Source organism: Columba livia, chromosome 11, assembly GCF_036013475.1.
Source record: "Columba livia isolate bColLiv1 breed racing homer chromosome 11, bColLiv1.pat.W.v2, whole genome shotgun sequence".
Lineage (NCBI taxonomy): Eukaryota > Metazoa > Chordata > Aves > Columbiformes > Columbidae > Columba > Columba livia.
The window spans coordinates 21,589,419-21,605,873 of record NC_088612.1 but is presented as its reverse complement, the minus strand read 5'-3'; the positions used below and the strand labels follow the sequence as shown (position 1 = coordinate 21,605,873).

Genomic DNA, 16,455 nt, shown 5'->3' with positions numbered 1-16,455 from the left:
TGTGAGGTCTCCATCCCAATCACTCCTTTTCTCATGCTTCCTTAGCTTATTATTTCAGTGTGTAAACAGGAAACAAGCAGAGAACTTTCAAACTGATTATACAATATAAGACCTTGAGTACGTAGGCTGAAGATAATTTATGCACATATGAAAATACTTCCAGTCTGATCTTTGAACAAGCTCCATTGGAAACATTAGATTTGATAATATTACAGCCTTATCAACATTTTAGTGTGTCACCTGCACTGCAAGAGTTAGAGATGCCATTCTCTGTGCAATACCAATGCTTCAGTTTCTTCCATGGGATTTGCCACCTTTAGGCTCCAAAGCCCTCCTCATTGAAATGCATCTGCAGAAAGACAGCATTTCATTCAGGTGTGTTCCACTACCTCCTCTGGTTCTGCCTGTTTTTCTCACTCAACCACAGGTGATCTAATCCCTTTCCTCTCTTCCTTCTGAACATCTTTTTTTTTCATCTCCTTCTACTAGTTCCCTTCTGTTTCACAGGTGCTGACTAATATATAATCTAAGTAACTGATGAACACATCCAGACAAATAGTTCTCCCAATCTGCTTTTTTCTTTTATTATTTTTTTTATTACTTTAAGACTCTACGTTAAATACAAATGCAAAGACAAGATTTTTCATGCTGAAGCTTGCCTATTTTTCCAACTATTTATCTGATTAATCATAAAAAAACCATGAATTCTGCACAAACCTCACTGTCAATCAGCACTTTTCTCATTGTAGTAGTGCTCTCTGACTGAGAGTTAGAAAGCAAAGCTGAGGATAAATCAGAATATCTTGTGGAGTTAAGAGACCGAGAATTTCTGCTCTCCTTTTTTCTGTGGTATCTCCTTGACATTCTTGTAGCTGAGAGATCAATGCTGCAGCTGTGATGACAATGACTACTATGAGTTCTCAAGGGCTTATAGTTATTCAGGTAGGATGCATGGAGGAAGCTTTGCAAATGGTACTAGAAATCTCTGATGACCTCGTTAGAGGAGGAATAAAGATTTTCCTTCATGTCCAAAATGTGCAAAATATCAACAACCTCATGTGGGAATTAAATTTCCTATTGCTTTGTTCAGTCTCCTGAGATGAGATTTCTGAATCAATGGGGAATTGAACAGCAACATAGTGTTGCCTGAAGAAAGTGCGTAGATGAGCACCCGTAAAACAGAAAAGATAAAGTGAAACAGTCCACAAAAAACAAACAACCAATCTACCTCTCCTCCTCAACACCCCCCCCCTAAAAGATCTAACACAAAGATCTCCATCTCGGTGCACAGAGTTTATGGCTGGAATTCCTCCTGAGTTGTGCAACCCCAGCTGACCTGAAGCAGTGTTTGGGCAACATTTCCTAAATCTCTTTCAAATATTAGAATTAGAATTAGTATTTGTGAAACCTCACATTTGTTCCATCCATTGTGCTCTCTTTGGATTTCTGATGTTTTATTTTCGTTGTGGTTTCACAGATAAGGATGAGATTCTGGCGTCTTTGTAGCAAAATACTTGCCAAATTTGCATCTCAATGTCAGGAGTCAGCCCAAGGGCTCCTGGTTTCCTTTCTGAAGCAAAACAGCCACCCATAGAAATTGTGGGATCCATACCAAGGTCTGGCTGCCCTACATACCACTCCAATAGTAAGACAGTTTTGGATATTCTTGGTTTAGAATCCCACACCCAGGTCCCACCAGCAGCAGAGAGGAGATTGAAAATAAGAAGCTATAAGATGATAGGACAGACTGCAGAGATGAGGTACAGGGCTCACCAGGTGAGTGCATTGACTGGCCCTGTTTTCATGGGACCAGTCCATTTTTATACCCTTTCCTGTTTACCCTGCCTTTGTTTGTCCCTGTTTACCTTCATCGAGTCATTGATTGACAAGTTTTGGTTCTTCTCAATGTCTCTCTTATCGTTTGTCCCTTATTACCATGTCAAGGGAGTCAGTTTATTCTGCAATTTTCTGCAACTGCGTAACCATCGTACCTCTCACACTCCCCTCTCTTGTGGGGAGAAAATTAAAAGGAAGTGGAAAGAGTTGTGGATCAAGGTAATGACAGTTTAATAAGGAGAGAAAAAGCTGTGTACACAAGCAAAAATGGACTTAATTCACAACTTCACATCATCAGGCAGATGTCCAGCCACTTCCTAGGAAACAGGGACTCAGCATGCCTAAGTGTGGCTTGAGAAAACAAACACCTTAACTGTGAACGTGGTCTCATCCTCCTCCATTTCCTCAGCTTTTCTTGCTGTGCGAAACCTCATATGGTATGGAATATCCCCTTGGGCAGTTTGGGCAAGCTGTCCTGGCTGTGTTCCCTCCTAGTCTCCATCCTATCCCAAGACTAAGGGTCTTTGTGGAGAGAAAGACTTGACTCTGAACAAGCACTGCTCAGCAATGGCCAAAATATTGGTGTTTTTTCAACACTCTTTAAGCCAAAAATGCAAAGCACACACCACACTAGCTGCTAGGAAGACGGTTGACTCCATGCCAGTCGGACACAGTATAATCTCCATGCCATCTGCATCATGCTCCGGTCCAACATTCTCTGAAACATCAAAGTATCCTCTGACCATTCCATTCACACATTGTGTCATTTCTATAATCAACTGTAACCTTTCCACTTGCCTGTCCCACAATGCATTAAAATCTTTCATCCTTCTACCCCATACCTTTATTTTCATTTCCTATTTTATCCATTTTTTATTCCCAAAATCCACTCTTAGCAACACTTGTTACTTTTGCTACTGTGGTGGATTGTCCTTGGGCTGCAGCTGGACGCCCACCCAGCTGTTCTCTAATGTCCCCTCCTCAACAGGACAGGACAGGAGGAGAAAATAAGATGAAAAATCTTATAATATGCTGTAAGAAAATAGATGCACAAGTTACATTTCATTTTGATGAACACTCCCTCTGGCAAGCCAGAGAAAGAATCAGACAGAAAGTACCAGGTTCAATGAGTTATGGATCCATCCCCTACCTTAGCTTTCCCTCAGTCTACATGAGAAGGGAACTAATTAAAACAAAGCTACCGCAGCGAGCTGGCAGTCTTTCAGCTTACCCTTTCTGTCCTGAACTGAGCAAGTTACTAGCTAGTTTGGGAAAGAGATCTTTGTTCTGAGTGCAAAAAAATCAGATCAAGTCTAGACTAGAACCCAGTCTCTCGCACCAGCAGCAAGGACACTTGCTCCAATCATGAGCTACTAACCTGATTCTCAACGCATTATGGAGGGTCCTTTCTTGAGGGGGAAACGATCCAGGCTATAACTTTCGCATTCATTTAGAGGAAACCAAACATCTGTTTCCCAAGCCAGAGAGTTTGTCTGTTTAATGGACATGGAGGTAGAGGGGGTTGGGGGGATAAGAATTTTGTAATCTACTTTGCAATATTCCTACTATGAGCTGGGTTCACTTCTTTGTTTGCAAGGCCTGAGGTGCAACAACTATAATTAATTCTAATACGTCAAGTAATAAAGGGCAGATATTTCAAGGATTTAACTGCAAAGAATTACTCAAATAGCACAGGTCTTTTGAAAAGCATTTCATTTCATTCATAAATAGCATTTATTTTTTTCCATTAGGGAAACACCTATAATCTTTGCATCTACAAGGAATCCATCACCTGGAGAGCGAAAAAACAGTCATCTGCTTCCCGAGTAACCACTTGTCAACACATGTCCTCAGGCTTTGCTTGACTTCCTGGTTCCTCAGGCTGTAGATGATGGGGTTGAGCATGGGAGTGACCACGGTGTAAGACAGGGACACCATTTTCTTCATGTTGGATGAGAGGCTGGACTTGGGTCGCAGGTGAATGATGCCAGTTGTGCTGTAGAAAAGAGTCACAACCACCAGGTGAGCTGCACAGGTGGAAAAGGCTCGCCTCTGGCCCACAGCCAAGGGGATCTGAAGAACAGCATGGATAATGCAAAGGTAGGAGATGGCTATCAGAGAAAAGGGAATCATCACTATTAGGACAATAGCAATAAAAATCAGTAGTTCAAAGAAGGCTGTGTCTACACACACCAGCTTCAGCAAAGGAGAAACATCACAAAAGAAATGATCAACTGTGTTTCTCCCACAGAAGGGCAGGGTAAATAACCATGTGGTGAAGCCCAGAGCCACAGGGACACCACACAGCCAAGACCCAATGGCCATCTTGAAGCAGCGATCCCTGTTCATCAGGGTGGCATAATGCAATGGGTGGCATATTGCCGCTTGCCGGTCATAAGCCATTGCTCCTAAGAGGAAACACTCACAGGTGACAAAAAGAATAACGCAGTTGAGCTGCAAGGCGCAAGCTGTGAAGGAAATAACTTTTCTCTCCACCAGCAGAATTGCAAGCATCTTGGGGACAATGGTGAGGCTGTAGCAGATTTCTGTCAAGGCAAGATTCTTTAGGAGGTAGTACATGGGCGTGTGTAGGACAGGGTCAACGGTTGTGATCACAACAATTAGAGAGTTCCCTATCAACGTGGCCAGGAACATGATGGAAATCAGCATGAAAAACAGGAGCTGCATCTTGCCATGGAAGGCAAACCCCGAAAGGAAGAAGTGAGTAGCGATGGTTTGGTTTCCTGGCTTCATTTCCTCGACAGGTTCTGTCCTAAAAGAGAAAAAGCAAAACAAAACACACAACAAAAGGGTTAGTAGCTTGGGACAGACTTGTGGTCTCAGGAATTGCTACACTTGCAAGTACAATGAAGCTTAAAATATGAATGAGATGAAACTTGGACTGGATATGACAGTGACCCCAGTGGAAAAATATCTCAGCTGGGCAACCTCTTCAAGATCATCTTTAACAGTCACAGGCTGGGATGCATCTTCTCATATTTAGGTAAACACAAAATAGACATTAAAATTTCCAATAACCATTCTGTCCTTATTTTATATAGAAACAAATGAATCCTTCCAAAGGGCAGGTCACCTTAGTGTAAGAGTGGCATCTATGATGTGACAGAAGAATTCACTGTGGATGGGCTGGATGTCTCTCAGTAAATTTCAGCATCTAAATGTCTGCAGGCATCTAACTGTGAACCAGTCATCTTGGAACTGGTTTGTATTTAATGGTGGGAAATACAGCACAAGACAGAAGCACCATTTATTTCCTTCTAAAGTGGATGTCCAAGGATGCCAGGATTGGAGGATCATTAATCATGAAATGAGTGTACAATGGCCTAATTTTTTGATAGCTGGAAATAACTGAAATATTATTGGTGCTCTAAGCCAGGTGATATGGAGATCCTGTGGCTTCCCACCTCCTGGTCTGACTCAAGCAGAAGTGATCTACCTGCGTTATTTTCACTGTTAATCCTGCAAAATACAATCCAAACCTAGACAGCTTTAAATTCATAAAAGTTTTCACTCACTTACTTTTGTTTCATCAAATCATATAAAATCTGTATTCTGAGTTTTCATTTAATGTAAGCTCTGGGAAGTAACATGATGCCCAGCATACCAACGGCTGCCCCCATGAAAGTGGCTGCCAGCATCTACACCTTGCTGCCATTTTCTGGGATTTATCATCTCAGCAGATCTGCTCACAGAATTATTTCTCTGGGAAACTTCCTGGACTGTTTTGAATTTTCACTTGCTCCCAGTAGGATCAGACCTCCAGTGAGCAACTTCTTAGGATGATGAGATCATGCGTTAAGTGATCTTTTTTTTTAATATCTTTGGGCTATATGAGTGTGCAGTATGTCTTATGACATACTAGCAATCTAATTATAGTATTAGCAGTGTTTCTTTCCACGTGTTCAGAACTGCTGCTGCTCTGTCACAAATTACATGGCTTTCTCGTTTCTGTGAGTTCTCTCATTGTCTCATCCGTGTGAATGGAAATGTCTTTATCCGTGTGTGGTGACCTGGCTTTGGGCGGCTGCCAGGCTCCCACGCAGCCGCTCGCTCACTCCCCCTCCTGGACAGGACAGGACAGGATGGGGGAGAAAACGAGATGAAAAGCTTCCAACTCAGGGAGATCACTTACAAATTGCCATCACGAGCAATTCACACTGACCCTAATAAATGCTCAAGATACGTTACTTTAACATAATCCTAAAAAGACTCTATGTTGGCTTTTCCTAAAGTACAACTGCTTGTTACAGTTTTTGCTCATTTGTCAAAAAAAAAAACAAAACCAAACCCAAACAAATAATCTCTCCAGTTTCCTTTCACATTGAGATGATTGTGGTTTCTGTTGCAACAGATTTGAATGCTTGCTCCATCCTCCTCCTCTGAGCCTCAAGCTCTCCTGGGTTCCACCTGCCTCTTCAGAGCATTCCTGCAGTGTGTGGTGTGTGTGCGTGTTTTGCATGGCTGAAGGGATTTTTCATCAGCCACACAGGTATATTCTCTGAAGCATCAATCTGCCAGTTTGCATGGTGAAAGTGCATGAGATAATTAAGAATTCTTATTTTTCAAAGTTCATGTCCTGTTTGAGTATGCAATAGGCTCGGTATTGAAAGCCAAAGCTGAAATGGAATTGAATCTGGCCAGGGATGTCAAAGACAGTAAGAAAGGCTTCTGTAAGTACATAGGTGACAAAAGGCAGACAAAGGAAAATGTGGGCCCATTGCTGAATGAGTTGGGGGACCTGGTGACACAGGACATAGAAAAGGGGGATATACCGTATGCCCGCTTGTCCTTGGTGTTTACTAGCAAGACCAGGCTTCAGGAATCCCAGACCCTAGAGATCAGGGACAGAGTCTGGAGCATGAATGGCAAATCCTCGGTGAAAGAAGATCACGGCAGGGAATACCGGACATACATAAGTCCACGAACCCTGATGGGATGCTCCCATGAGTGCTGAGGGAGCTGGCTGATGTCATCATGAGGCCACTCTGCATAATCTTTGCATGCTCACTGTGATTGGGGGAGATGGCTGAGGACCAAAGGAATGGAAATATCACTCCTGTCTTTGAAAAGGGCAAGAAGGAGGACATGGAGAACTACAGGCTGCCCAGCTTCACTTTGGTCTCTGGGAAGGTGATGGAGGAACTCATGAGGTGAACCTTTTCCAAGCTGTTGTGGCTTAACCCCAGTGAGCAATCAAAACCATGAGAGCTGCTCACTCAGTCCACCTGTCCCTCTTCTCCAAACAGGGAAGAGATGCAAAAGGGAAAGGGGAAACCCATGGACTGACATAAAAACAGCATAATAAAATAACAAAATAAAGTAATATACTCCTACTACTACTAATTATAACGTGTCTAAAATAAAAATAAAATGGAAATCATCTGTGAGTTGTTCTTCAACTGATTCGTCAGTGAATAGAAAGACCCTCTAGCCAGAGGAAGACTCCATGCTGACATCCTTTATCTTGCTGTTGGAAGGGACGGCAGCCTGTACATGACAAAGTGTTGTTTCTGCACAGCTTCAAAGCACAACCATGTGAGTTACTTACACCTGCTGGCATACTTTGTGCAGAAGTCATATCTGGCCCATTAAGAACCACATTTCATCAAGAAAGAAGACTCAACAGAGAAGAAGATGGAAAAAAAGCATTAGTGATATAGAACTCCAAGCAAATCCCAGCCTAACAGAGTAGTTCCTTGTCGAGGGTTTTGATTATGGGGTGACAATAAAACCCTGGCAGATGTATTGTTAACCTCCTCTCCTCCCCCCACTTCCCACTTTTGCCCCTCCTTCTTCCCCCTTCCCACTCAGGACAGGCGATCGGGAGGGAAAGAAGGACAGAGAGAAGAGAGTTGAAAAAATTAAAAATGTTTTACTAATGCTACTAATAAGAATAGAGAAAATAATACAAAATATACAAAACCTCCCTTGAAAGTCTCAGCAACTGCAGAGCCGGCACCCAAAGTCCTGGACTGGACTCTGCAGCCAACCGGAGCTGGATTCAGTCTCTCACTAGGCCTCAGTTCGCAGGGTGACTAGCAAGATCCTCTCCTAATGTCAGCCATGAGGAAAACGGGAATAGGTCCTCATGATCTCCCACTTTTATATGAAGTATTCACGTGAATGGAATGTTATACACAGTTGATCAGTTTCTTGGTCACTTGTTTCTTGTTGTCCCTCTCGCGAGATGTGAATCTGTCCTTATCAATAAGTTTGCATTCCATTGATATGTGTACCAAAACATGTATCTGGTTCTCAGGGAAAATGCAACTAATATGAAGGCTTTAGGTGACAGGCAAAATCACTAAAAGACAGCGATCATGCTGTACAAAGTAGTTATTGAGACAACTGGGATGGCACTGGGAAGTGCCTTTGGTTTTGTCCTTTATAGAGACAGTCTAGGACTGGTATGTAGTTATGTGTACACAGGTGTACAGAAATGGTTTAGACCCTATGGAGTGTGCCAGCTGGGGTCTAAATATCATCACAGAAGAAGAAGGGACTATATTAAGTTCTGGGTCACATCCATCATCCTAGGATACCTAACCTTGTCAAGAATTGCACTACAGATCTCCATTTAGGCAACTGAATCTGGATCTCATACCCGTACTCATGGCTTGGTGAGCATGATCACTTCATAAACAGGGACACAGACAAGCAGAGATGTCGTGCTTTCTTCCTCTTGGTCTACAATACCAAAGGTGGGCCCTGGGGGTCCCAGAGAACCATGCAGTGGGCAAGAATTGGGCTGATGGGTCAGGCTCAAAGGGTTCTAGTAAACAGTTTTTGTTGGGCTGATGAGCAGTCACTATGGGGTCCTGCAGGCATCCCTCTTAGGGCCAGATATCTTCATAAACAACTTAAACGCAGGACTTAATGGAATGTAAAGTAAGTTCACCAAATTGGGAGAAGATGTTTTTTGGTTTTCTTGGAAGGAGGGCTGCGGGTGGGTTGGTTGGTTTGGTTAGTTTTGGGAAGGTTTTGTTATTATCTAGTCTCTGTGGGCTGCTTTATTTTCACTCTTCTACTTTGCAGGTGCTCATCTACACACTATGTTGCTGTGCAATTCACCATTGATTCAGAAGTCTCATCCCAGGAGACTTATCAAAGCAATAGGAAATTTAATTCCCACATGAGGTTGTTGATATTTTGCACATTCTGGACAAGAAGAAAAGACTTTTTGCTCCTCTAATTTGGTCATCAGAGATTTCTGGTAGCATTTGCCAAGTCTGCTCCTTGCATCCTACCTAAATAACTACAAGCCCCTGAGAACTCATAGTAGTCATTGTCATCACAGATGCAGTATTGATCTCTCAGCTACAGGAATGCCAAGGAGATACCACAGAAAAAAGGAGAGTAGAAACACTCTTAACTCCACAAAATACGTTGCTTTGTCCTCGGCTTTGCTTACTGGCTCTCAATCAAAGGGCCCTACTGCAATGAGAAGAGTGCTGATTGACAGAGAGGTGAGGATTATGCAGAACTATTTTTTTATATTTCGTTATTTATATAGTTGGAAAAATAGGAAAACCTCAGCATGAAATATCTTGTATTTGCATTTGTGTTTAAGTTAGAAGGAAACTAAAATAACAATAAAATTGAAAATAAAAGAGAATATGTTTGGGAAAACTATTTTCTTTGGACTGCATGTGCTCATTAGTTTATCACAGAAAATATATTAGTCAGCAACTGGGAAATAGAAGGGAAGTGTTAGAAACAGAAGAAAAAGATGTTTAGAGGGAAGAAAGGAAAGGGATTAGATCATCTGTGGTTGAGTGAGAAAAACAGGCAGAACCAGAGGAGGTAGTGGAACACACCTGAATGAAATGCTGTCTTTCTGCAAATGCATTTCAATGAGGAGGGCTTTGGAGCCTAAAGGTGGCAAATCCCATGGAAGAAACTGAAGCATTGGTATTGCACAGAGAATGGCATCTCTAACTCTTGCAGTGCAGGTGACAGACTAAAATATTGATAAGGCTGTAATATTATCAAATCTGATTTTTCCAATGGAGCTTGTCCAAAGATCAGACTAAAGGCATTTTCAGAGAAATGTGAGCAGTGTTCCAGAGTGAACGCATGTGTGCAACATGCTCATGTTCTTTTATGGTGAAACCAGTTTGGAAGTTCCCTGTTTGTTTCCTGTTTTCATGCTGAAAAACTAAGCTAAGGAAGCATGAGAAAAGGAGCGATAGGGCTGGAGGCCTCTCTGAATGGCTTTCAAAAATCATTTGTTTCAAGTAGAAGTATATAGTACAACAGAATGGATGAGAAAGACTGTGAAATGTTCCTATATATGTTTTAACTTCTTTAAAAGATGTCTTTTGAAAGTAATATTTTTTCATTAGTTGGATTGATCAATTTTAGTCATCACTGCATTGAATGTACAGAGAAAACCACTCATCATGTAATATTTGCAGTCTCTGTTGTAACCAAGAAATAGCTGTGCCTGCCTGCTCTACTAAAATAATGTCAGAATTTTGTTCTTTATTCTGTATGGTTGGGAATCACACAGAGACGAACGATGGTGACAGAACTGACCGTGTTGTCTCAGTGGGCAGTATGACTGACTTTCAGTGGGATGAGCCCGTTCGTCTGGAACTTGCACCAGGTAACTCGTCTCCTGCAAGTTCAGTCTTGCTCCATCACAGTATTGCGGGAGCTGAGATATTGGCTTTTGTCCCATTCGTCTGCTGCTGAGCAACCAAGAGACATTCTTTAGGCAAAGTATACATTCCAATAGCAAAAGCAGTTTGTGATCACAAGCTCAGGCAGCCTCTTGCTTTATTCTCATCAGCATCCAAAAGAAATGCTGAGGACTGTATGGTACCTTAGAGCACCTTCTGCGGGCTGTTTATACAAAATCAGAAAGTGTGCAATTTTTCATATCTCAGAACTGTCTGGAAGAGATGGTAACCATTAGAAATGTGAAAACTGAAATCAACTTAATGAAATGTAGGCACAACAGTGGAAAGAAAGCATCAGAACTTAGAAGATTTATTCATGGGATCAGGAGTTGCAGCAGGAAGTTACAGATGAGAACAACTGAAATATGAGTGTGGGTGAAGGTGAGAAAGCAGTCCTGTTTCACATCTTACATACTCTTCTGTTATGCATAGGTGGAAGGCTTCATTTGAAGATTTTCTTGGCTCTAGACAGAAATAGGAGAAGACTACATTCAAGTTTTTTTTGTCCATGTTAGTTTCTTCTGTGTTTGATTATGTCTGATGTTTTGTTATGCTCTTGCTGCTCACAACTGTGGAACCTTGACATTTTGCTTTTGCTTCTTATTGTTCCAGCAATGCTGAACCAGACAGAGCTCAACGAGTTCATCCTCTTGGGTCTCACTGATATCCAGGGGCTGCAGCACTTTTTCTTTGTTTGCTTCCTCTTGCTCTACTTGACCAGTCTTCTGTGAAATGGTGCCATTGTGACCACGGTGATAGCTGAGCCCCATCTTCACACACCAATGTACTTCTTCCTGGGGAACTTGTCCTGCCTGGACATTGTGTTCTCCACAGTCACCGGTCCCACGATGTTGACTGGCCTTCTCTTTGGACATCAGCCCATCTCTTTTGGTGGGTACTTGGCCATCAACTTGGCCATCAGTGACATCAAGCCACTGTTAAATTTGGCTTGCAGTAGTACCAGCCTCAACATGACCTCCTCAATGTCATTACCACATTTGTTGCACTAGGCTCCTTTGCTCTCATAGTCCTCTCCTACCTCTACCTCATCTTCTTCACCTTCCATAAAGTCCGGTCCCAGGAAGGAAGATGGAAGCCCTTCTCCACCTGTGCCTCCCACCTCCCTGTTGTGGCACTGTTGTACATACGAGTGCTCTTCAATTACACACCACCCTCCTCAGGAAGGTCCCTTCAAGGGATGTGCAAGTGTCTCTCCTGTACAGTGTTGTCACCCCAGCTCTGAACCCCTTGACCTACACTCTTAGGAACCAGGAGAAGAGATCTGCCCTGAAAAAAATGCTAGGGAAGAAAACTCTTCCTTGGAGGAATGTGACTAAACCAAGGACAAGGCTCAGAATGTAGTTTACTTCCCCTCTCCTGTTTCTAAGGAAAGAGCTCAGAGGGACATTGTATTGCAAGAGACTGGAAAACAACCAATTATCTCATGTAGGTTAACACATTAAGAAGTTAATTGTCTAGATATGAATCAAAGGGGAGATAATCATGGACTTGAAGCTTCTTCCATGATATTTAGATGCCATATGTATGGTAGCGTATGTGGTGTCCGGATTCCAATACAGAAGCATTTGTGCCTCTTGCAGGACTTGAGGCAGAGATGACAGCACCATGCAGGTGTCCTGGTTGATCTAAGATAAGAAATTACTTGACAGCTCTGTTTTGGCAGCAGAATGACCCTGTGGTCGTTCAGAGCCCCTGTATAGCTGAAGAGAGTTAGAAGTGTTATGTTTTGAGTGGACATAACTTGAGCATGGTATTGTCAACATTTGACTCGAGTCAGACCACTGGAAGGATCTGCTGAATGATGAAACCACTGATCTGTATTTACATGAACTGCTACAGACATGTTAAATGTCCTCAAGTATCCTACCCTGACTTTGCCTTTGGATCCAGAACTGGACACGTCTGTTGCAGTTCCTTTGTCACACTCCATGCCTGTGATTTAAGGACATTTCTAAGAGCACTGGATATCTACTTATACTTGGGTACCAAATCCCAACTTTAGTGTGGGATGCAGCAGTTTATAAGTACTTCATTTTGAGATTTTGTGTGTCTTAACACAGACATTCAGCACCTTCAGTCTTAGCCTGGATTACAGTTTCATGTCATGGAATCGTATCATAGAATCATAGAATCTTTTCAGTTGGAAGAGACCCTCAGCATCACTGAGTCCAACCATAACCCAATCCTAGCACTAAACCATGTGCCTAAGAACCTTCTCGAAACACCTTTTCAACCCCCCCAGGGATGGTGACTCCAGTACTGCCCTGGGCAGCCTGTTCCGTTGCCTGAAAACCCTTTCCGGGAAAATCTTTTTCTAATATCCAATCTAAACCTCCCCTGGCACAACTTGTGGCCATTTCCTCTTGTCCAATCAGTTTTTTCTTGGGAGAAGAGACCAACCCCCTCCATTCTCCAACCTCCTTTCAGGCAGTTGTAGATAACAATAAGGTCTCCCCTCAGCCCCCTTTTCTTAAGGCTAAACAGACCTTGTTCCCTCAAATGCTCCTCATCACACTTGTGCTCCAGGTCCTTCACCAGCTTCATCACCTCCTCTGCACTCTCTCCAGTACTTCAATATCCCTCTTATGATGAGGGGCCCAAAACTGAACACACTATTCAAGGTGAGACCTCCCCAGCAACGAGTGCAGTGGCAAAACCACTGCTCTAGTCCTCCTGGTCACACTATTCCTGATACATGCCAGGATGCTGGTGGCCTTTTGGCCACCTGGACACACTGCTGGCTCATGTTCAGTTGGCTGTCAATCAACACTCCCAGATCCCTTTCTGCCAGGCAGCTTTTCAGCCACTCTTCCCTGAGCCTGCAGCGTTCATGGGGATGTTGTGACCCAAGTGCAGGCCCCAGCACTTGGCCTTGTGTGCTGGTTTGACTGAAAATGGGTTAGCTTTCTTCGTGCAGTTAGAAAACTTTCCTTTTTCATAGCTACCACACTATTTATTTGGACTGAGTTGAGAACAAGCAGATAACACCCCAACACAGAGTTAATGTTTTTAATTGCTTTGGTCTGAGAGCCAAGGACATTTTGAGTACCTTGCTTACAGGTGTGAGGCATCAAGGAAGGGCAGCAGAAATGGAGCAGAGCTTGACTGACATCCAGACTGATCAATTTGAGTATTCCATCCCATTAGTATCCTGCTAATGATTTAAGGAGAGTTGGGGAGCAAGAAACTTCCAGTTTTGGCTCTAGTGATCTCTCTGGTTTTTCACTCTCTCTCTCTCTCTTGGTAGCCAGAAAGTTCAGTTGGGACACTCAGCCCAGCCTTTTGCCATTTTGCAGAGGCCTCTGGGCTCCTCTGCCTTTTCTCTCTCTTTCTCTCTCTCTGGGATCAGCTTTAGGACCAGGTGTGGCTTGCTGGGATTAGCTGCTCATTTGTGGCCAGAGTTTATTTGGAATTGTTTTGAGTATATTTTATTTCTCCTATTTATCTCTCTCTCTATATATATATATATATATATAGATAGATAGATATTTACTAGTAGTGTATTAGTATTTTGTTATTTTAGTTATTTTATTAAACTGTGTTTATCTCAATCCGAGTTTCTCCCTTCCTTTTTGATTCTTTCCCCTGCTGGGGCGGGGCAGGGGAGGGGGAGAGCAAATGGCTATTGGTCGTACTGCTAACTTGGGTTAAACCACGACACCTTGTTAAACCTCAGGCACTTGCCCTCAGCCCAACGCTCCAGCTGGTCCAGATCCCTCTGTATGGCCTTCCTACCTTCCAACAGATCAACACTTTCACCCAATTTGGTGTCATCTGCAGACTCACTGAGGGTGCACTCAATCCCCTCATTCTGATTATTGACAAAGAGACCAAACAAAACTGCCACCAGTACAGAGCCCTGAGGACACCACTCATAACCAGCCACCCACTGGATTTGGTTCCTTTCACCACAACTCTTTGGGCCCCGCCATCCAACCAGTTCTTTACCCATTGCAGATACACCATCCAGGCCATGAGCTGCAGCTTCTCCAGGAGATGCTGTGGGATATGGTGTCAAAGGCCTTACTAAAATCTAACTACACAACATCCACAGCCTTTCCCTCATCTACTACGTGGGTCATCTTGTCATACAAGGAGATCAGGTTGGTCAAACAGGACCTGCCTTTCATAAACCCACCTTGACTGGGCCTGATCTTCTGGTTCTCCTCTATATGCCATGTCATGATCCACAGGATTATCTGCTCCATGACCTTCCCTAGCACCAGGTTAGACTGACAGGTCTGAAGTTCCCTGGATCTTCCTTCTGACGCTTCTTCTAGATGGGTGTCACGTTAGCCAAATTCCAGTCAACTGGGACCTCCCCGTTAGCTAAGATTGCAGATAATTAATGGAAAGTGGCTCGGTGATCACCTCCGCCAGCTCCCTCAGCACCCTTGGGTGCATCTCATCTGGCCCCATAGACTTGTGGGTGTCCAAGCAGTATAGCAGGACACTAACCATTTCCCCCTGGATTATTTGTGCTTCATTCTGCTTCGCATCCCTGTCTTCTGGCTCAGGGGGCTGGGTACCTGAAGCACAACTGTTCTGACTATTAAAGACTGAGGCAAAGATGGCATTTAGTACTTCAGCATTTCCCTCATCTTCTGTCACTATGTTTCCCTCTGTATCCATCAGGGATGGACATTCCCCTTACCGCTCCTTATGTTGCTGATATATTAAACTTGTTGCCTTTTACAGTGGTGACCAGGCCCGTATCTTGACAAAATGGAGTGCAACAGACTTACCACAGAATCCCAGAGTGTCAGGGGTTGGAAGGGCCCTGGAAAGCTCATCCAGTGCAATCCCCCCATGGAGCAGGAACACCCAGATGAGGTTACACAGGAAGGTGTCCAGGCGGGTTGGAATGTCTGCACAGAAGGAGTCTCCACAACCTCCCTGGGCAGCCTGGGCCAGGCTCTGCCACCCTCACCCCAAACAAGTTTCTCCTCAGATTTCAATGGAACCTCCTGTGTTCCAATTTGCACCCATTGCCCCTTGTCCTGTCACTGGCTGTCACCAAGAAGAGCCTGGCTCCATCCTCCTGACACTCCCCCTTTCCATATTGATAACCATGAATGAGTCACCCCTTAGTTTCCTCTTCTCCAAGCAAAAACTTATAGGTTTAACCGGTCAGTTTACAGGGAATGTTGGTGGGGGGACACATAAGGGGATGTTGCTGGCTGAATACGAAAGGCAGATCGCGAAGCTTGTGTGCTCCAAGTACCTCAGTCAATGGGTAAAGGAGGAGGAATCACCTGTGTTTGGAATTAGGGTAAATACGGGGCTGTGTCTTCCCACGCTTTTGAGAGACCCCATAGAGACTCCAGTGCACTTTATTCATCAGTGTCCTCCAGGCTGAACAAAACCAGAGGCTTTAGCTGCTCTTCATTTGGCTTCTTCTCCAAACCCTTCAGCAACTTTTTAGCCCTCTTCTGCACACTCTCTAGTAGCTTAATATCTTCTTTATCCCATGGCACCCAGCCCTGCACACAGTGTCTCAGGTGAGGCCGCTCCAGTGCAGATCAGAGCGGGACAGTCCCTTCCCTCACCTGGCTGGCCATGCTGTGCTGGATGCACCCCAGGGTACGGTTGGACCTCTTGGCTGCCAGGGCACACTGTTGGCTCATGTGCAACTTGCTGTCAAACAGAACCCCCAGATCCTTCTCCGTGGAGCTGCTCTTCAGCATCTGGTCCCCCAGTCTGTATGTACAGCAAGGGTTGCCGAAGAGGGGAGAAGGACAAAGCAAGGCCCTTGCGCTTGCCAGCCCAAATGCGGGGACACTGAGGTTTGCAGGGAGAGCTTGGTGCAGCCTGGTGATGGGTGCAGGGAAGAGGAGGGCAGGAGGCCTGAGCAGCAGCGCTGGTGCTGGCAGGTCCAGGCAGCATCAGTCAG

General features: G+C 44.0%; 1 protein-coding gene across 1 annotated transcript; it reads right to left on the bottom strand.

Moving 5' to 3' along the window:
• Positions 1–3,397: 3,397 nt before the first annotated feature.
• LOC135580536 (olfactory receptor 10A7-like) lies at positions 3,398–16,249 on the bottom strand. The gene is made up of 2 exons (XM_065076357.1): positions 16,112–16,249; positions 3,398–4,656 (listed from the first exon to the last, which is right to left on the bottom strand). Exons 1-2 carry the CDS (start codon positions 16,247–16,249, stop codon positions 3,625–3,627), a joined length of 1,170 nt encoding a protein of 389 aa, XP_064932429.1. The 3' UTR covers positions 3,398–3,624.
• Between the last annotated feature and the right edge of the window lie 206 nt (positions 16,250–16,455).

Coding starts and splice junctions, on each gene's coding strand:
- LOC135580536 (XM_065076357.1), bottom strand. CDS start 16,249: ATGCTGAAGAGCAGCTCCACGGAGAAGGATCTGGGGGTTCTGTTTGAC. Junction 4,657..16,111: donor AGCACAGCATGGCCAGCCAG/GTGAGGGAAGGG, acceptor GTCTGTCCCAAG/CTACTAACCCTTTTGTTGTG.